This window comes from Jaculus jaculus, chromosome 6, assembly GCF_020740685.1.
Source record: "Jaculus jaculus isolate mJacJac1 chromosome 6, mJacJac1.mat.Y.cur, whole genome shotgun sequence".
NCBI lineage: Eukaryota > Metazoa > Chordata > Mammalia > Rodentia > Dipodidae > Jaculus > Jaculus jaculus.
In genome coordinates, this window is record NC_059107.1 from 71,274,634 (window position 1) to 71,296,716 (window position 22,083).

The 22,083-nt window shown below is 39.8% G+C and overlaps 1 protein-coding gene across 4 annotated transcripts in view; it reads right to left on the minus strand.

Moving 5' to 3' along the window:
* Wdr37 (WD repeat domain 37) overlaps positions 1–22,083 on the minus strand; it is a 118,960-nt gene that overhangs the window by 9,185 nt on the left and 87,692 nt on the right. For all 4 annotated transcript variants that reach the window (XM_045152548.1, XM_045152550.1, XM_004662204.3 and 1 more), the window contains 2 exons: positions 3,830–3,964; positions 3,443–3,557 (listed from right to left, as the gene is read on the minus strand). In XM_045152548.1, the coding sequence (XP_045008483.1) occupies positions 3,443–3,557; positions 3,830–3,964 (250 nt within the window). The remainder of the gene's footprint in view (positions 1–3,442; positions 3,558–3,829; positions 3,965–22,083) is intronic.

Consider the following 22,083-nt stretch of genomic DNA (forward strand, 5'->3'; position numbering starts at 1 on the left):
AGAAAACAAACAAGTGGCTGGAATAATGGCTCAGCAGTTAAGGCACAGCTTATTTAACCACATAAAGCCAGATGCACAAAGTGGTGCATGCATCTGGAGTTCATTTGCAGGAGCGAGAGGCTCTGCTATGCCCATTCTCTCTCTCTCTCTCTCTCTCTCTCTCTCTCTCCTTCCTTCCCTCTCTGTCTGCTTGCAAATAAATAAGTAAAAATATTTTAAAAAAATAAATGGAAATAGATGTTGGCAAGAATATGGAAAAAGAGGAACCCTTCTACATTGTTGGTAGGAATGTAAACTGGCACAATAGCTATTGTGAAAATCAGTGTGGAGGTTTCTGAGACAACTAAAATAGATTTACCATATGACTCAGCTATAGCACTCCTAAGCATATATATATATCCTAATGACTCTTCTCACTACCTTAGAGATATTTGCTCATCTATGTATATTGCTGCTCTGTTCACAGTAGCTAGGAAATGGAACCAGCTTAGATGTTCTTCAACTGATGACTGGACAATGAAGATGTGGTACATTTATATAATGTTCTATTCAGCAGTAAAGAAAAATGAGGGCTGGAAAGATGACTTAGCAGTTAAGATGCTTGCCTGTGAAGCCTAAGGACCCAGGTTCAATTACCCAGTACCCTCCTAAGCCATATGAACAAGGTGGCTCATTTGTCAGGAGTTCGTTTGCAATGGCTAGAAGGCCCTGATACACCCAATCTCTCTATCTGCCTCTTCCCATCTCTCCCTCCTCCCCCACTCTCAAATAAATACATAAAATTTAAAAAAGAAAAAGAAAAATGAAACTTGCATGGAAATAGATGGATCTGGAAAGGATTATATTAAGTGAGGTAACCCAGGACCAGAAAGTCAAATGCTACATGTTCTCTGTCATAAGTGGATCCTAGCTACATATTTTTAGATATATATGTGAGATGGAGTAAAAGTCAGTAGTACAGCCAAGAAGCTAGAACAGGACTATAAGGGAAGAGGGCTGAAGAGGAAGGCAAGGCATTGTAGGTGTATAAGCAAGCAGATGGGAAAATTACTGGGGTCTAAGTGGAATCAGGGAAAGGGGTGATATAAGTGGTATCAGGGGAGGAGGTAGAGGAAAGGAAGGGTGGGGGGAGTAGTCAAAATTTAAGATGTTATGAATCAGCTATATAGAAACCTACTTCTTTGAATAATGCTATACCTAGAAGCCATGCATACTTACAAGAAACATTTCAGTGCCCAGGGTTGAAGATCTTCCAGCAAGTTGTTGGCCAGGAAGGTCCTTGATGCTCCCAAAACAGTACAGGCCATTACCAAGGGTTTTGGTTGACCACCAGAACTACATGGTAAGACACTATTGCTGAAGATTCCACATGCTTAGGCTACAGGTCACTGAGATATAAAGCTAGAGCTAAAGTGGAAACTGCTTCCCTGTTGACTAACAGTCAGAAAGCTAGAAAGAGCTATGCTGCACATAGCCCTTTGGGAGAGAGAAGTCATCAATGGTGTTAAACAGCAGTGGACTCTGAAAGCCTTAAGATTGGTCAGCCAGGCCAAATGTACCTACTGGTGCAATAGTGGCATGAATGTTATGGGGGAAACAATCTGTACTCTATTTGGACTGGAGGCATGCTCCATGGAAGGGAATACATGCCTAGTCTGAAAATCTAGAAAAAAGCCTATGGCTAGGTAGGTCATGAGCACTAAGGGAGTAACATCTGCTGTTATCTGGCTAAATGCATATATTGTGCTCACCAAACTGCCATGTAAGCACTTTAAATTTCATACTCATATACTAATGCTACTCACTTTTGGTTAGAGAAGCTCCTTTTTTCAGATGGCTGTTGACCACTGGAATGACACAAAAGGCACCATAGTGCTGAAAAGGAGTGACAGAGGAGTGTTCAACACTGAGGCATCTCTACCACACCCTCCAACGCTCAGGGTCCATGGAGGAAGAGGTGGCAGAAAGATTGTAAGAGCCAAAGGAAGGATAGAACTGCTTATAATGCAATCTTCCAGACACAAAATGGTCTTTATATTCATGACCTCACAGTGCCTGACAGTACCTACACAAGACCTTCATAATAGGAGGAAAAGATAATGAAATCAAAATAAAAGAGAAAAAGGGCTGGAGAGATGGCTTAGGTTAAGGCTGCAAGGTCAAAGGACCCAGGTTCAATTCCCCAGGACCAATATAAGCCAGATAAACAAGGTGCCATGTGTCTGGAGTTTGTTTGAATTTCTCCTCTCTCCTTGTACCTCATATAAACAAAAAAAAATGAAATATTTAAAAAAGAGAGAAACTAATTGGAAGGGGGAGGGGATTCGATGGAGGGTAGATTTGAGAAGAGGAAACTAGGAGTGGAGGGAGGGGATTTTCATGGTTTATTGTCTGTACTTACAGAAACTGTCCAATAAAAAGTTTAAGGTACTTGCCTACAAAGCTTAACAACCCAAGTTTAATTCCCCAGTACCCATGAAAAGCCAGGTGCACAAAGTGGTGCATGTGTCTGGTGTTAGTTTGCAGTGGTTAGAAGCCCTGGCATGCCCATTCTGTCTGTCCCCCTTCTATCTACTCCCAGTTGCAAATAAATAGAGCTATGCAGGGCACCAGCAATGCTCAGTTGTGCATGCATTTGGACAGGCAAGTGAGTTAGAGGGACAAGAAATGGATTCATTTACAGAAAAAACTGCCTTATTCTTCTGACATCACAGTATCATTCAGAGAAGACCAAAAGAAAACAAAAGCAGAATGATTGGGTTTAGGAGTTCAACTAAACATGAAGGCCTAAAAAAACATGCCTCAATAAATGAGGGAGTCTATACGTTTGACAGCAACCTCCACTACCTACCAATGGAAGAATAACCTGATTCTCATCACCCACACAGAAACTCTGACCACCACTTCACAGAAGATCAGAGGCCAAGAAATAGCCTGAATGCAAGCACCTGGGCATCCCTGCAGAGATTTCACCTGAGCTGGCCTGAGTGTAACCATGGTAAATGATGCCTATCATGCAGTACAGACACTATGGTGGGTGATCTGAATACTACCCACAGAAAAACAAGCCTAACACCTATACACCACACCATAAGTTAGCAAGGGGCAATCCTTTAACTTACAGGAAAAATTATACTTCTTTCTCTTGTGGCAACCCATCATAGACAAAAGGTGTTTTCTGATTGAAGGTGGAGGTAGGGTCCTACCTCAAAGAGCTCCTACAACCCTACATCTAACACGCCCAATGCTTGACTACACAATTCCTTGTTAGTAAGAAAATAAATGTTAAAATTAACTTCTTTCATTGCTCTCCCTTTAGCATATGGTGATTTCCTAATTTCAACGTGGCTCACATTGTATTTCTTCTACATGGCACAGGTTTAAAATGTGAAATCCGAACCTCTCCTCGACCGTGCTCAGTGAACATTACATAACCATTTACCTGTCGACTGCTCCTGGGAAGCCGTGCCAGTCGCACTCCTGACATATCAAACAATCGCACTTGTCGGTTGTCATGTGGGAGGGCTATGATTTTTTGGCCAACACATACATTGATTCTGCAAAGAAGAGATAAAATCAAATTATGTGTAAAACAGTGACAGCATAAGTTTCTAAATTTGCAGATAATGATACAATAGGACATTTCTCATTACTCATATTTGAAGGCAAACTAGATTAGTAAACCACAGGTGCTGTCTGCCTATGGCATTAGAGACTGGAATGCACTTAGCTTCCAGTTCCCACAGGGACCTCCCCACCTAGAAGGCTAATTCACTTTTCTCAAGACTACATCAGTTACACAAGGCATTAAATTGGAATCAACTCTTACCGGTTAATGGCAGAGTCTGTGCGAATAGTTGCAATTGGGGATCTCATATTTTTTAAATCCCAGACTTTCACTGTGCGGTCATCACTGCCTGATACAACGTTGTCTCCCACGGTGAACACAGCAGAGGTCACAGTGCTACAAGTAAAAGGTATGGGATCAGATGTTTCAACAGTAAAGTATAAAATGTGACAGCATACTCCCACAGTGTGTACTGCACACAGCCCTGCTTGTAGAGGTAGAACAGGTGAAAAGGCTAGAGAGGTGGGCTAGCCTACAGTGACCTCTGACTTTGCAAACTGCTTCTACCTCTTAAAATTATCCCCTCTGATTCTTTGTCAATTGGGGTAGAAAAATGCAGTCTATTTCTACATTGTCTTACTATCTTGTACCTAAGAAGTTACTGAAAAAATGAGTTAAACAGAATCTGTCAAATTTCTATATATTTATGTCTGATGGCAATGAACTAAAATAAAAATCCATTCCAGCACTGGAAAGATGACTTAGCAGTTAAAGCACTTGCTTGCAAAGCCAAAGAACCCAGGTTCGATTCCCCTAGGACAGCCAGATACACAAGGTGGTGCGTACGTGTCTAGTTTGTTTCCAGTGGCTAAAGACCCTGGAGTACCCATTCTCTCTCTCTCTCTCTCTATTTTGATTTTTCAAGGTAGGGCTTCACTCTAGCCAAGGCTGACCTGGAATTCACTGTGTAGCCTCAGGGTGGCTTCAAACTCATCATGGCAATACACCTACCTCTGTACCTCCCAAGAGCTGGGATTAAAGGCATGCACCACCATGCCTGGCCATATATATATATATATATATATATATATATATATATATATATATATATATATATATATATCCACTCCAACTGCAGCTCCTAATGTAATCAAATCAAAACATAGGAATGATAGAAAAGCACTAAGAGGACAATTCAAAAATGGCAAAAAAAATGTTAATACATGTTTTTCCAAAGAAGATATACATATGAATAAAAAGCACAGGAAAGGAAGCTCAGTATCACTAGTCATCAGGTTGTAAAAATCAAAACCACAGTGTACCAGGTGTGGTGATGCGCACCTTTAATTCCAGCACTCGGGAGGCAGAGGTAGGAAGATCACCATGAGTTTGAAGCCAGCCTGGGACTATATACAGAGTGAGTGCCAGGTCAGTCTAGCTAGAGCAAGACACTACCTTGACAAAATCCAAAGGCAGAAATTAAAACAAAAAATAGTATGATATTACTGCACACCCACTAGAGTATCTAGCATTAAAACACCACATGGGAGTGATGGAAAATTAGAATTCTTGTGTAGTTGTAGTGGGAATGTAAAAAGGCAAGACATGATTGGGTAACAAGTGTAGAAGTTCATCAAACATTCAAGCAAAGACTATATTCTATATATAGCAATTCCACTATTGAGTGTATACACAAAAATATTTGAAAACAGGTACTCATAGCTGGGTTTGGTGGCTTGTAGCTGTCATCCCAGCAGGCTGAAGCAGCAGGACTGCTAAGGGTTGAAAGCCAGCCTGGGCTACCTAGTGAGTTCCAGCCCACCAGGACTACAGAGTGAAACCCTGTGTTGCAGTCCGGTTCGCATTGCTGGTAGAAATCACCCAACCAAGAGCAGCTTCTGGGAAAAAGAGATTTATTTTGGCTTACAGGCTTGAGGGGAAGCTCCATGATGGCAGGGGAAAATGATGGCATGAGCAGAGGGTGGACATCACTCCCTGGCCAACATAAGGTGGACTATAGCAACAGGAGGGTGGGCCAAACACTGGCAAGGGAAAACTGGCTTTAATACCCATAAGCCAGCCCCCAACAATACACTCCCTCCAGGAGGCATTAATTCCCAAATCTCTATCAGCTGGGAACCTAGCATTCAGAACACCTAAGTTTATGGGGGACACCTGAACCAAACCACCACACCCTGTCTCGGGGAGGGGAGGGGTAAATGGACAAGGGGAGGGGGAGGGGAAGGGAAAAGGGGGAGGTAAAGTGGAAGAAAAACAAAAAAGAGAAAATGGCAATAGATGCTAAAGACACTCAAAGTGCTTCAAAGCAGAAATTCACATAGCTTTCCACTAGTCTTATAAGACTAACCAAGACTTAGGGAACATTGTGGCAGAGAGGGTAGAAAGATTATAAGAGCCACAGGGTGGGAAGGTGCATCCAGAGGCACTGCCTCCCCCATCCTCAGAAACTGACTGATATATTCATGACCCCATAGGGAACACCAATAACCTCACTGAAGAGGACCCTCAGTGGACTGGGGCAAGGGAGAGGAAACCTGATGGGAATATGACCAACACCCAATAAGGTCATATAATAAAATTCATAATTTTCAATTAAAAAGTAGTATAGGGACTAGGTTCACAGAGGAAGGGGGTAGAGGAAGAAAGATTGGTATGGGAAAAAGATGGAGGCAGGGAAGGCAACCAAAATGCACATTTAGTGCATACATAAAAATTGTCAATAAAAATAGATTAAGGGCGTGAGAAGGAAAATACTTAGTAGCAGAGGCCAGTTAAGTTTAAAAAGAAGATATAAGGGGAAGAGTAAGGAAGAGAGGAGGGTACTTACTAGGTTGGTATTGTATATATGTAAGTACAATGATTGAGATGGGGAGGTAATATGATGGAGAATGGAATTTCAAAGGGGAAAGAGTGCGGGGGGGGGGGGGAAGGAGGGTATTACCATGGGATATTTTTTATAATCATGGAAAATGTTAATAAAAATTGTGAAAAGAAAAAAAATAAATAAAAAAGAAAAAAATGGATTAAGGGTTGGAAAGATAGCTTAGCTGTTAAGGTACTTGTCTGTGAAGCCTAGGGACCCAAGTTCGATTCCCAGTACCTATGTAAGCCAGATGCACATGGTGGCGCATGCATCTGGAGTTCATTTGCAGTGACTAGAGGCCCTGGCCTGCCTATCCCCACCCCCCATATCAAAAAACAAAAATAAAATATTATTTATGTGTGTGTATATATATTATATATATGAATATAATAGATTTAAATATGAGAAAAACTCAAATATTGTTCATACAGCTCACTGGCTGGCTAGTCTAGCTTAGCTGGTGAGCTCCATGCTAGTGAGAGACCCTCTCTCAAAAAAAGAAAAAAGGTGAAGAGTAACAGAGGAAAACACCTGACATCAACCTCTGTCCTTTAAGTACATAGAAACATTCCCCCAAACATTTGACCTCCACATACATATGACCTGACAGTGTGATTCCTAAATGTCTTTGAAAGCAAAGGCCAGGATTAACTTGTAAGGTATTGAAGTAAAGGGGAAAAGAGAAAACTAAAAGAAAAAGATAACTGGTGCAGCAGCTTCTGCCCCATGACAAAAACTGGAGCCACTCACACCACACAAAGGTTCAAAACCTCTCCCACCATTCACAACATGACTGAAGTTGCCCTACAGATGACAAACATGCAAACCACCACCTCTCTACGACATGAGGTATTTTCTTACCCATATAAATCATTAGTCTGCATGGACGAATTCTTGGTTCCTGCATCCTGGATATACCTCTTAACTTCTTAGAATGTAGGAATTCCAATTTAAATGGCAGTTGTTCCTGTCACTGAAGCTATGAGGTATGAATTTATGTTTTATTTGTGATAAGATGAGCCCACTGCAGTCACCTTGTCCCATTTATCAAAACTGTGAATTTAATTTAATCTTAATTTAAATAGATACAGTGAAATTCTAATTAAATTCAAGTTCAAAAGTGCATTAATACAAGATTTTCTAAACTACATCACAGTAGCAACTAAGAATCAATGAGTTTCAACAAGCCTTGACAATAAGCTATGATGTAATACTTAGGTTCAGGGAACACAATCAAGACTAATAGGATAGTGATAACATTTTTATCTCAGACATCTGCCTTTTGAAAGACAATTGTTGCCATAGCACAGGCTCCTGCAGTATGAAAAGGGCAATTCTCCAGTTGCAATCAACACTAGGGGGGATCTTTCTCTGCTGGGGAGATCCTGAGCACTGTGGGGATGGCAGCCTCCCTGCCTCTGCTCAAGACACAAGTGAGTACCCATCCCCACATATGAAAATCAACAATGTCTCCCAGGAGGCAAAAACACCCAGACTGAAATCTCTGTACTGCACTTAGACAGGGTATAAAAGACACAATCTCAGTCAGGTCTGCGGTGGCACATACCTTTAATCCCAGCACTCATGATGCAAAGGCAGGAGGATTGCCATGAGTTTGAGGCCACTCTAAGACTACATAGTGAGTTCCAGGTTACTCTGGATTAGAGTGAGACCCTACACCTTGAAAAACAAAAACAAAAACAAACAAAAATCTTGCACATAGAAGTATACAATATACAATAAAGGGAGAGGAGAGACGGGTAGTCAATATAAATCTGTAAAATCAACCCAATGTATTCTTTAAAGAAATAAACAATGTAGGATCTGATTATAAATTAGTAGCTACTGTTCCTTAAATGAAACAGCTTCAGCTACTGGTAGATCTTTTAGAAAGCACACAAGGCTCTGACTTCTGTTTAGATTGTATTCTTCAGAAGGTTTGGGCCCAGTTAAATTACAGCTACCATTTTGCTAACTTAATGGGGGGTGGGGAGCTCAAAAAAGATCTAACCCTATGTTAATGAAATGCTAAAAGACATTAGGTTTTAAATAAATCATGATCATGACAGGTATTGTAGGACATCAAAAGGAAAAAATTGGCAAAGAGGCAGTAGTTTTAAAGGCACCCTCAGACTATGGGTCCCAAAGGGAGGCTGGTGAGCTACAACCACTCACTGGAAAAGCTTCAGATTCTGCCAAACCCCAGCAAAACTCATTTATCTTGTCGTGGAGAGCAGCCGAGCATGTACTTCCAGCTGACAGTATGGTACCTTCTCACCACACACCACTGCTTGATCTGGAACATTCTGCTCCCTCCGTGGGTCTCAATCAATGGAAATACTGTAATGCTAGCACTCCTCATTAAGACTAACAGCTGTCTTCCCAGTCACACAGAGACACAAAACTGTTTTGCATAACAATCTGCCGAAATGTCACAGCTAAGAAAAAAATATATATATGATGTTAGACCATGAAACGCTAATTCATTATGCTTTTCTGGCACCATGTCAAAAATTGACTATATATAGGGTTTCTATTTCTTACTTTTCAAATGTACATTCCTACAAAATAATGTTTCCTATTTGAAAAGCAGATCTATGTGTTCACAGAGAATAATTATTCCATAAGTCAAAACACAAGTATGAGCATATACTTTTTCATAAAACACAATATTTTGTTTCAGGACAGAGAATCCATCTTTCAAAAGAGGGTCTAGGAAGGTATCACTAGGACTGTATTACTTTGTCCAGTCAACCATTCAACTGTATTCTCACATTAATATCCAAGTGCACATACATAACCTAGGCTGTACAATAGATCTGACTTTCAAATTCAGCACTATCTGGAGTTGGTAACCAAAGTGTATTCCAACACCCAACCCAGAACTCAGGATGCACCTGTCCAGAACAACAAAGAATGCTGGGCAAAAGATTAAGACAACTGCATTCTCTGAATGCAACCTTAACAGAATGCCAGCTTCCTAACATGCATTTGTACAAATCCATCTTCTAAAGAGGTAACACCAGTCCTCACTCTTATTAGCCTAAATATGTAAACATGCTACTGTCTTGGGAAGGAGATATTCTTTGGCTTGCCTTATCATATGAATTTTTCAGAATTCAGATGCTATAGCAGTTACCTTCTCACTAGTAGAATAAAACACCCAAGTATACACAGCTTATGGAAGGAAGGGGTTAATTTCTGCCTGCCTTGCAAGGAGAAGCATCATCTATTTGATCACAATGGAATCAAAGTGAAGGACTCAGGAACCAGAGGAATGTCATGACAGGCTTCAAAGTCACCAGTAGGCCTGAGTTTCTGTTTCCCAGCAAGGTTTAAATAAGAATTTAACAGTTACTGAAAAAAGATCACAAACTGCTTATGCCACACATTTCTCTAGTCATAAGACAAGTTGCTTAAGTTCCTCAAACACACATAGCCAAACACAATAAGGGTTACCTAATCTGCTTAAAATTCTCCTAGCCCCCTGCCCACCAGCTCTGACCCCAGCATCCTAACCCTATCAGAAAAATACAAGTACAGTTACTACTTAAATCTACCAATCATGTAACCAGTCCCCTACTTCTTTGTTCAAATTCCTATAAAAAACCTGCCCCCCTGCTGCTCAGGGCTCTTGCATGGACCCACTGTGTTGGTGAAGTCAAGAGACCGAGCTTAAGACCAAAATAAAGCTCCTTGCCTTTGCATACATCTCCTTGATGGTCACTGGGGGCGCCGAGAACTGGGCACAACATTTGGGGGCTCACCCTGGATCCCCCCAGAGATCCTGAGGACCCCAACACGTGGAGTTCAGGTTGCCAGCTGGTGTGTTTCTGTCTTTGTTCCTTTCCTTTTTTCTTCCCTTTTTTTAACTCTGTTTGCTGGCAAGCCACATCCACGGCATTTGTAACTCTGTAATTTTGAACAGGTCGTATGTCCCTGGTGGACACACCATAAAGGCAGACCTGGAGGAGGCTCAATATGTCTTGCCCCCTCATTTGAGTGGGGTCCCTGCCCCAAAGGACAGAGCCAACCTACTGGGGAGACCAGCTCCCATTCTACAGTGTTTGGTATTATTGAGCCGCCCTTTAAGGACATAGACTCATCTGGCCAGACACAACAAACTGGCAACTGATGTCTCTTGGCCGAGGCCACTCTTCGGTATTGACTGAGGCCAGCCGTCCTCTGCCTGGACCCCGACAGCCCGCTGGGTGTTGGCAAAAACCCTCTATCTATTTCTCTCTGACACCAAAAAAAAAAAAAAAAACGTAACACATTGACCTCTAAAAAGCCTGTAGGGCAGGTTGCCGCCTCTTAAACTTGTGGACAGGCTCACGCCTGGACCTTTGGGGAGTACCCCATGTGCTAATCAGCCCTCGGGAATGTTGCCCTCTGGTCTTGGCATTTCTAATCTTTCTCGGTCATGGGTAACATTGCCTCCCATATATATGTATGTATGTATGTCTCAGATTCACGGAATAAGAGCTCTTCTGAAAGTTAAAGAAATTAGCCCTCCCAGAGGGAGACAGGCTCCTTTTGGGAAAAAGTTGCCCAGGTCATTTCTAGATTTCTGGGCATCCATGTGGACCCATATAGCTTATCTGGCTGAGAAATAAAAAGTTCAGGAAGGAAACTTTCCCTCACTCCCTTTAAGCAGCAAAACTACAAGCCAGCTTTTCAAGCTCTCCAAAGTGGCTTGGGTCAGAGTCAGGTGGCAGACAGACAATGGCGCCTCTGCCCATGCCGGTGCCATGTCTCTGCCTCCTCTCCCAGTGGCCCCCAGCAGGCCCACTCCTTCTTCAGCAGCCTCCCAGTAGACCACCTTCTTCAGAGGCCTCCTGGAAGTCCTGGAGGCCCCCCCCCCTTCCCCTTCTGGTAGTCAGAATCCTTGGCCTCCCAGCAGTCTTCTTGGCCATTACCTCCACGTGTTCTAGACCAGACCCTTGCAGAGTGCCGAGTGTAAGGGAGGGCTGATGTAAGGTGTATACAAGCCCCGCCCAGCCACAATAGAGCTCCAAAAAGTGGTGAGGAAAAAAAAAATTTTTTTTTGTAATGTCCTTAAGAGGAGGAGGCAACTGACCTGACTTCTAGGCCAGCCTGCCTCAAGATAACAACAATATTTGCCTTAGTTTAATGTCTTATTGATATAAATGACATAAAATTGTCTTTAGACTACTCACTTGTTAGTAATAGGATTGATTAATTGGTGTAGTTTTTCATAATAGCCTTATAAGAAAGGTGGTTAATAATGGAAGGAGATAAGTTAATTAAAGAAACTGGAAAGGAATTTTTCAATGTTGGGACATAGAATGCTCCTTAAAAATGCTTTTTGAGTGGTACTTAGATAAGAATGTTGAAGTATGTAAATGAGGATGTGCGTATACAGAAAAGAATTTTCAGGCTAATGCCATGCCTAAAGTTATAGATTTTCCAACTGTTTACAAACTCTTAAGGATACTCTAAAAGTTTTATATAGGGACATAGTCTTAGTCTAAATTCATCTTATATTAGACACTGGTGATGCCTATGCTAGGTGGGTCACAAAGTCAGAAGTACAGATGTAATTAGAGGTTTAACCAGGTTAAACATAGACAAGAGTCTATCACCTTGTGTTTTTAAATTTACTATGTAAAAACAAACAACTTCACAATAGAATAAGAAATGTCAGGATGCTTACCTCTCTGCTCTGTAATTTCATTTTGCTCTTGCTTTCCAACATATGCTACTTAAATTCATAAAAAGCTGGACTCTAAAAAAACCCAGATGGAACCCTCTTTATCTCAGACCCCATGCAAGTTTAAGCCAGGTGTCCCCCAGACTCTGACTAGAAAAATATGGCCAATTGTCTCTGATAAGGAAAAAGGAGTACAGCATATAACTATGGTTCTATTTAGTTCTTCTCTTTTAAACACTTAAAGTCATATCTGTTAGATAAAATTTCTCACTAGACAAAATGTTAAATAGGTAAACTAAGTCAAGGTATTTGATCAGGTTACAAACTCCTTACATAAGACAATCATCCAGCTTACTTAATGTGTATATCAGGGTAAGGACCCCTTCATTAAAACACTTAATTGGATTAAATCTAATGTTTACCTGATGCCAAGTGGAGAAACTGAATCTTATGATAAGGCCTCACTCATTAACAGGTCACTGATGCTAACTTGTTATGATTTAAGGGTTATAAAACTGGCTTTAAGACACTCTCAGTAAAGTGAATTATAAAGGCTCACATAGAAGTGGTTAATTTCCAAAGATGAAGTACTCATACCTAAAGACATTGTGACTTTAAAAATAGCTTCTGTCTTATTTATGCTGATTCTATTAAAGGGTCATAACTAGGTTTAATCACTTAGGTTTAAATGATTTAATTTCAGTAATGATAACTTTCATCTTCCTGGGATATGTTGGGATAGCTTGCTTAAGCTTTATCAAATTTAAGTCATAGATAAAACATAAAATTGTTTTATGTTAATAAAAATTTCTGTGGTACATAAAATCAATAGCTATCAAGTTTAAGACAAAATAATTTAAATAAACAATAAAAATAATAAAAAATAATTTCAAACTCTGTGGTTCTGTTTCCAGTGTTCTTTGGGTAATCTGTACCAACACAGGTATCTGAACTAATCAAAGATGGTTTCAAACACAGGTGCTAAGACTTTATACTGTCTTACTTATCCTTTTCTGACAATTTCTAGGTTAAACTAGTTAGTTTGTAAATCAATTGGTACTGTTTTCAAGATATTTAAAATGTGAGATGTGCCTATTTTCTATACCTTGTATATAAGGCTTATGCTGCCATAGTACAACTGAAATTTTAAAGATAAGACAAAATGTCCTCAATGACCCCAAAAAAAACTTAGGCTTGCACACTGAATTAAAAGGCAGGATGCGGGCTGGAGAGATGGCTTAGCGGTTAAGTGCTTGCCTGTGAAGCCTAAGGACCCCGGTTCGAGGCTCGGTTCCCCAGGTCCCACGTTAGCCAGATGCACAAGGGGGCGCATGCATCTGGAGTTTGTTTGCAGAGGCTGGAAGCCCTGGCGCGCCCATTCTGTCTCTCGCCCTCTATCTATCTTTCTCTCTGTGTCTGTCGCTCTCAAATAAATAAATAAATAATTTTTTTAAAAAAAAGGCAGGATGCATCTGTTTCCTGCCTCTAGGAAACTCACCTTTCCATTAGAAGACAGACCCTATCTTAGTATGAAGGATGAAAAATGGTATTTAAAGCAAATGGGTCTAGAAAATAAGCAGGTGTTGTTATCCTAATATCTAACATGATAGAATGCAAATCAGTATCTGTGAAGAAAGATAAAGAAAGTCACTTTATATTGATTAAAGGAACACTCCAACAGGAAGACATTACAATTCTAAACATAAATTTACTTAACATGACTGCTACCAATTTCATCAAACAAATACTATTAGAATTAAGGTCATAGGGCTGGAGGGATGGCTTAGCGGTTAAGATATTTGCCTGAAAATCCAAAGGATGCAGGTTCATTTCCCCAGGACCCACATAAGCCAGATGCACAAGGTGGCACATGCATCTGGAATTCATTTGCAGTGGCTGGAGGACCTGGTGCGCCAATTCATTCTCATTCCCTCTCTCTCATTTAAGGGAAAAAAAAAAAAACAGAATTAAGGTCACAGATAACACCAAGCACCATTGTAGTGGGTGAATTTAATACCTCACTCTCATAAACTGACAGGTGATCCAAGCAAAAAATAAACAAACTAGCATGTGGATTAAATGAGGACACAGAACAAATGGACCTAACAGATACCTATAAAACATTCCATCCAAATGCTCCAGAATACACATTGTTTTAAGCAATACATGGACCATTCTCTAAAATAGACTATATATTAGGACACAAAACAAACTTTAACAAATACAGGAAAATTGAAATAATTCCTTTTACTCTATCTGATCACAATGAGATTAAATAACAAATAAGCAGCAAGAAAAACTACAGAGCAAACAAAATCATAGAAACTAAGCAGTATACTACTGAATGAAAAATGGGGTCATATAAGAAATCAAAAAGTTCACAGAATCAAATGATAATGAGAAGACAACTTACCAAAACCTTTGGGACACAATGAAGGCAAATATAAGGGGGAAACTTATCACTTCATCTGCCTATATTAAAAAAATAGAGGGGTTGGAAAGATGGTGTAGCGGTTAAGGCATTTGTCTGCAAAGCCAAAAAAGCTAAGTTCAATTGCCCAGGAGCCACAGAAGCCAGATGTACAAGGTGGTACATGCCTCTGAAATTCGTTTACAGAGGCTGAGAGCCCTGGTACACCTACCTATTCTCTCTCTTTCTCATTCTCACTCTCTTACACTGCCTCTCTATATATAATAAAAAATGAATAAAAAAAAGAAATTAGAAAGATTCCTAGTAAACAACTTAATGTGCTTCACTTTAGGTCCTTGCGGGGGGGGGGGGGGGGAGAACAAGCAAAAGCAAAAGTCAGTAAATGAGAAGAAATAATAAAGATAAGGGTAGAAATTAATGAAATAGACTCCCCACAAAGAATCAAGGAAACAAAGAGTTAATTGCTTGAAAGGATAAACAAGACTGATAAACCCTTAAAAATCTGACCAAAATAGAGAAGAGATACAAATGAGTAAAATCTGAAACAAAATTCAAAAAATCATAAGGACATACTTTAGGAACAAATATTCCAATAAGTTTGAAAATCTGAAAGAAATGGATGATTTCCTTGATTTATGTGACCGACCAAAATTAAATCAAGATGCCCTAACCACTTACATAGACCTAAAACAAGTACTGAGATCCAAGCAGTTATTTAAAAAAAAAACTCCCAACTAATAAAAGTCAAGGCCCAAATGGAGTCACTGGTGAATTTTATCACACCTTCAAGGAAGAACTAATACTAATTCCTCACAAACTTTTCCATAAAAAAGAAAAGGAAGGAATTCAACCAAACTCCTTCTATGAAGCCAGTATCGCCCTAATACCAAAACCAGACAAAGACAGAACAAAAAAGGAAAACTAGAGACTAACCTCCCTCATGAATACAGATGCAAAAATTCTCAACAAAATATTGGCAAACAGAATACAAGAATATATGAGAAAGATTTTTCACCCTGACCGAGTAGGCTTTATTCCAGAGATGCAGGGAGGGTTCAACATATGCAAATTGATAAATGTAGGACACTATATAAATGGACTGAAGGACAAAAATCACATGATCATCTCAAGAGATGCAGAAAAGGCATTTGACAAAACTCCAACATCCCTTCAGGGTAAAAATTCTATAGAAACTGGGAACAGAAGGAACATATTCAACATAATAAATGGTACTTATGACAAACCTACTTCCAATATAAACTTAAAGCTCTTCCACTAAAATCAGGAACAACACAAGGTGTCTACTGTTCCCACTTGCATTTAATATAGTACTATAACTCTTAGCAATAGCAATAAGGTAAGAGACACACATAAAAGGGATACACATTGGAAAGGAAGAAATCAAATTATCATTATTTGCAGATGATATAATTTTATACATAAACGAACCCATAGATTCTACCAACAAACTGTAAAGAGCTGATAAACACTTATACCAACATAGCAGGATACACAATATAAACTCAGAAATCAGTAGCTTTCCTATATGTTAACAAAGAACATGCTAAAGATGAAATCAGGGAATCTCTAACATCTACAATTGCCTCAAAAAAAATATATAGGGAGACTTCCGGTTATGATGGCGGCATAGGTACCACGCCCAAGCAGCCAAGGGGGGAAAAAGACCAAAAAAACTCAGCAAAATACACACTTTTACTAAAAAGTGAGGTGTATAGGAAATTGAAGCGGCAGCAGAGAAGTAGGAGAGATCCAGAGCATGCAGAGCCCGCACAGGCCGACAAAACCGGCTCTGGCAGCTCAGCCAACCGTGGCGGTGACAGTGCAACAGAAAGCCGCCAGACAGCTCCAGCCGCAGGAAAAGCCAGGTGCAGGGATTTTCCACTCACACCGGCGCTCTCCGCAGCTCAGGAAACCTGAAGGGACAGCGGCAGTGAGCAACGGAGGAGCAGACCATGAGGAAGAAGCACACGTGGAACAGCGAGAGAACCAGAGCAGCTGCGGCTCCCCCCCTCCCCCACCACCTGAACCCAGCTCCAGGGAACAAAGCAGCGGTCCCGGGACCCAACCACGCCAACTTGAACCAACAGCGGGACCCAAGCAGGAGTAGAGTTCGGCAGCAACATCAGTGGTTCCGGCACCATTAACAGCGGCCACAGCAGTAGCAGCTCCAGTCATGACAGCTGCGGCAGAACCAGCAGCAGCAGACCCAGGAGCAGCATTAGCGGCAGATCCTGCAGCAGCAGCAGCATTGGACACAGCAGCAGCAGCTTCAGCAGCAGTGATGGCTCCAGCAGTAGCAGTTACAGCTACAGCAACAGCAAAGGCAGCAGCAGCAGTGGAACCAGCAGCAGCAGCTTCAGCAGCAGCGACTACAGACGCAGAAGGAGCAGCTTTAGCAGCACCAGTTCCAGCAGCAGGGGTGCTGATCTGCAGGGCCACACTTTCCAGGTTCAGTTTGCCCCGCAGGAAAAGCAAGTGCCCAGCTCCAGAAATCAGAACAGCAGCCCAACGACCAAGCAGCAACTTGACTGAGACCAAAATCATCCAAAAAGATAACTGGGATTGCACTAGGGAAGGGTCTCACCTGGTCCCAAGTTGACTTGGATCCCTCAACAGACCAGAAATCTTAACCTCTCTGTTGATAGAGGATCTGGTCATTATAATAACTACTCCTGCATACATACTTGGGCTGTTTTTGATTGAATGTGTACAGTGTTTAGTTAACTTTTAGAATCTACCTGTATTTTATTCCACTCAGCCTGCTTGAATATTCCTATAGCAGGGAAACTCATCCCCTAGGAACACCTTTGTAGATACTCTGAGAGTCTTAAGAGCCACACCTAACACCTTAAGCTCCTACCCTGAAAATATATTACATCAAATCAATTGATACAGCTAAGAATACACAGCTACTAGAAAATCCAAGCATTGACTTAATCCAAGATGCAAAAATATATACATTATAACACAAGAAACACTAAAAAGCAAGATGATATAAATCCACCTAAAAGTATTAATGCATCAGAAATGTCCTCCAGTGAGAACAAGTTAGAGGAAATGCCTGAGAAAGAGTTCAAAAGAATGATTATAAATATGTTCCAAGAGGTCAAAGAACAAATTAAAAGAATCAAAGAAGAAATCAAAGAGGAAACCAAGGAGGAAATCAAAGGAATCAAAGAAGATGCAGGATACCAATTTAATGAAATAAAGAAGGCAATACAAGACATAAATAAGGAAATAGAAATAATAAAGAAAAACCAGTCAGAATTACTAGCAATGAAGAACAAACTTAATGAAATAAAAAACTCTGTAGAAAATCTCACCAGTAGGATGGAGGAGGGAGAGGACAGAATATCTAAGCTAGAAGACCAGATGGCACATCTAATACAGTCCAACAAAGAGAAAGACAAACTTAGAGAAAATTATGAGTGGGAATTTCAAGATATACGGGACACTATGAAAAGATCAAATATAAAAATTCAGGGCATAGTAAAAAGAGAAGAATTCCACTCCAAAAGCATAGTAGGCTTCTTCAACAAAATCATACGAGAAAGTTTCCCCCAAATTGGAAAAGAGGTGCCAATGCAGATACAGGAAGCCTTTAGAACCCCAGCCAGACAAAACCTGGAAAGAACCACTCCTCGCCATATTATAATCAAACTTCCAAACACATACACCAAAGAAAAAATATTGAAAACAGTTAGAGAGAAAAATCAAGTTACATACAAAAGCAAGCCCATCAGGATTACAGCAGATTATTCAACACAAACTGTTAAAGCCAGAAGGGCTTGGAGTGATATATTCCAAGTTCTGAAAGATAACAACTGTCAACCAAGGTTACGTTTTCCTGCATAGTTATTCATTCAACTAGATGGAAAAATAAGGACATTCCATGACAAAACCAGGTTAAAAGAGTATTTGAAGACAAAACCAGCTCTACAGAAAACACTTGATAGAATCCTCCATGCTGAAGTAAAGGAAAAGCACACATATAAGGAACCTAGAAAAAACAAGCAATACTCAAATACTAGTTAACACAAGAGAGCACAGGTAGAACCAAAACCATAAAAAAAAAAAGGGCAAACATAAATACACGCCTTTCGATACTATCTCTTAATATCAACGGCCTCAATGCCCCAATGAAAAGACATAGGTTTGCAGACTGGGTTAAAAAGCAGGATCCTACAATTTGTTGTCTCCAAGAAACTCACCTTTCTACAAAGGATAGACATTATCTTAGGGTGAAAGGTTGGAAGACAGTGTTTCAAGCAAATGGGCCTAGAAAACAAGCAGGGGTTGCTATCCTAATATCAGACAAGGTAGACATTACTCCAACGTTAGTCAAGAAAGATAAGGAAGGTCACTTTATATTAATTAAGGGCACACTCCAACAGGAGGACATTGCAATCCTAAACATATATGTACCCAACATGGGGGCTACCAAATTAATCAAACAAACACTGTTAGAACTAAGGTCACAGATAACTCCAAATACAGTGGTTGTGGGTGACTTTAACACACCACTCCCATCGATTGACAGGTCATCCTGGGAAAAAATAAACAGGGAGGCATCTGGACTAAATGAGGTCATACAAGGAATGGACCTAACAGATATATACAGGACATTTCATCCAAAGGCTGCAGAATATACATTCTTTTCAGCAGCACATGGAACATTCTCTAAAATAGACCATCTATTAGGACACAAAGCAAATCTTAACAAATTCAGGAAAATTGAAATAATTCCTTGCATTCTATCTGACCACAATGGAATTAAACTACAAATCAGTAGCAAGAAAGACTATAGAGCATACACAAAATCATGGAAACTAAACAATACGCTACTAAATGATGAATGGGTCAATGAATAAATCAAAAAGGAAATCAAAAAATTTATAGAGTCAAATGATAATGAGAACACAACATACCAAAATCTCTGGGACACAATGAAGGCAGTTCTAAGAGGTAAACTTATAGCCTTAAGTGCCTATATTAAGAAATTATAAAGGTCGCAAGTAAACAACCTAATGCTTCGCCTTAAAGCCTTGGAAAAAGAAGAACAAGGCAAATCAAAAATCAGCAGACGGGAAGAAATAATAAAGATTAGGGCAGAAATTAATGAAATAGAAACAAAAAGAACAATCCAAAGAATTAATGAAACAAAGAGTTGGTTCTTTGAAAGTATAAACAAGATTGATAAACCCTTAGCAAATCTGACCAAAAGAAAGAGAGAAGAGACACAAATTAATAAAATCAGAGATGAACAAGGTAACATCACAACAGATTCCAGAGAAATTCAAATAATCATAGGGACATACTATAAAAGCATATACCCCACAAAGTATGAAAATCTGAAAGAAATGGATGATTTCCTTGATCTATATGACCTACCTAAATTAAATCAAAATGAGATTAATCACTTAAATAGACCTATAACAAACATGGAGATCCGAACAGTTATCAATAATCTCCCAACTAAAAAAAGCCCAGGCCCGGATGGATTCACTGCTGAATTTTACCAGACTTTTAAGGAAGAGCTAACACCATTGCTTCTTAAGCTTTTCCAGGAAATAGAAAAAGAAGGAATTCTACCAAACTCCTTCTATGAGGCCAGCATCACCCTGATACCAAAACCAGGCAAAGATAGAACAAAAAAAGAAAATTACAGACCAATCTCCCTCATGAATATAGATGCAAAAATTCACCCTATCCAAGTAGGCTTTATCCCAGAGATGCAGGGATGGTTCAACATACGCAAATCTATAAATGTAATACATTACATAAACGGGTTGAAGGACAAAAATCACATGATCATCTCATTAGACGCAGAGAAAGCATTAGAGAAAATCCAACATCCCTTCATGATAAAAGTCCTACAGAGACTGGGAATAGAAGGAACATATCTCAATATACTAAAGGCTATTTATGACAAGCCTACAGCCAACATATTACTAAATGGGGAAAAACTGGAAGCTTTTCCACTAAAATCAGGAATAAGACAAGGGTGTCCACTGTCCCCATTTTTATTTAATATAGTTTTGGAAGTCTTAGCCATAGCAATAAGGTAAGAGACACACATAAAAGGGATACAAATTGGAAAGGAAGAGATCAAGTTATCATTATTTGCAGATGACATGATTCTACACATAAAGGACCCTAAAGACTCTACTAGCAAACTGTTAGAGCTGATCTAAACCCACATCAATGTAGCAGGATACAAAATAAATACACAGAAATCAGTAGCCTTCATATATGCTAACAACAAACACACAGAGGATGAAATCAGAGAATCATTCCCATTTACAATTGTATCAAAAAAAAAAAAAGTACCTTGGAATAAACCTAACCAAGGAATTAAAGAATCTCTACAATGAGAATTTTAAAACACTAAAGCGAGAAATTGCAGAAGACATTAGAAAGTGGAGAAACATCCCTTGTTCCTGGATTGGAAGAATCAATATTGTGAAAATGGCAATCTTACCTAAAGCAATCTACACATTTAATGCAATCCCTATCAAAATTCCAAAGGCTTTCTTCATGGAAATAGAAAAAACAATCCAAAAATTCATTTGGAATCACAAAAAACCTCGAATATCTAAAATAATGCTGAGCAACAAAAATAAGGCTGGTGGTATCACCATACCTGATTTTAACCTATACTACAGAGCCATAGTAACCAAAACAGCATGGTACTGGCACAAAAACAGACATGTACATCAGTGTAACAGAATAGAGGACCCAGATGTAAGCCCAAGTAGCTACAGCCACCTGATTGTCAATAAAATGACAAAAATACTCATTGGAGAAGAGACAGCCTCTTCAGCAAATGGTGCTGGGAAAACTGGATATATATCTGCAGAAGGATGAAAATAGATTCTTCTCTCTCACCATGCACAAGAATTAAGTCCAAATGGATTAAAGACCTTAACATCAGACCTGAAACTCTGAAACTGCTAGAGGAAAAAGCAGGGGAAACCCTTCAACATATTGGTTGGCAAAGACTTTCTGAATACAACCCGAATTACTCAGGCAATAAAACCACAGATTAATCACTGGGACCTCATGAAATTACAAAGATTTTGCACTGCAAAGGACACAGTGAAATAAGCAAAGAGGCAACCTACAGAATGGGAAAAAATCTTCGCCAGCTATATATCTGATAGAGGTTTAATATCTAGGATAACAAAGAACTCAAAAAGTTAAATAATAAGGAATCAAACAAGCCAATCAAACAATGGGCTATGGAGCTAAATAGAGCATTCTCAAAGGAAGAAATACGAATGGCATATAAGCATATAAAAAAATGTTCTACGTCACTAGTCATCAGGGAAATGCAGATTGAAACTACATTGAGATTCCATCTCACCCCTGTCAGATTGGCTACCATCATGAAAACAAATGATCATAAATGTTGGCGGGGATGTGGAAAAAATGGAACCCTTCTACACTGCTGATGGGAATGCAATCTGGTCCAGCCACTGTGGAAAACAGTGTGGAGGTGCCTA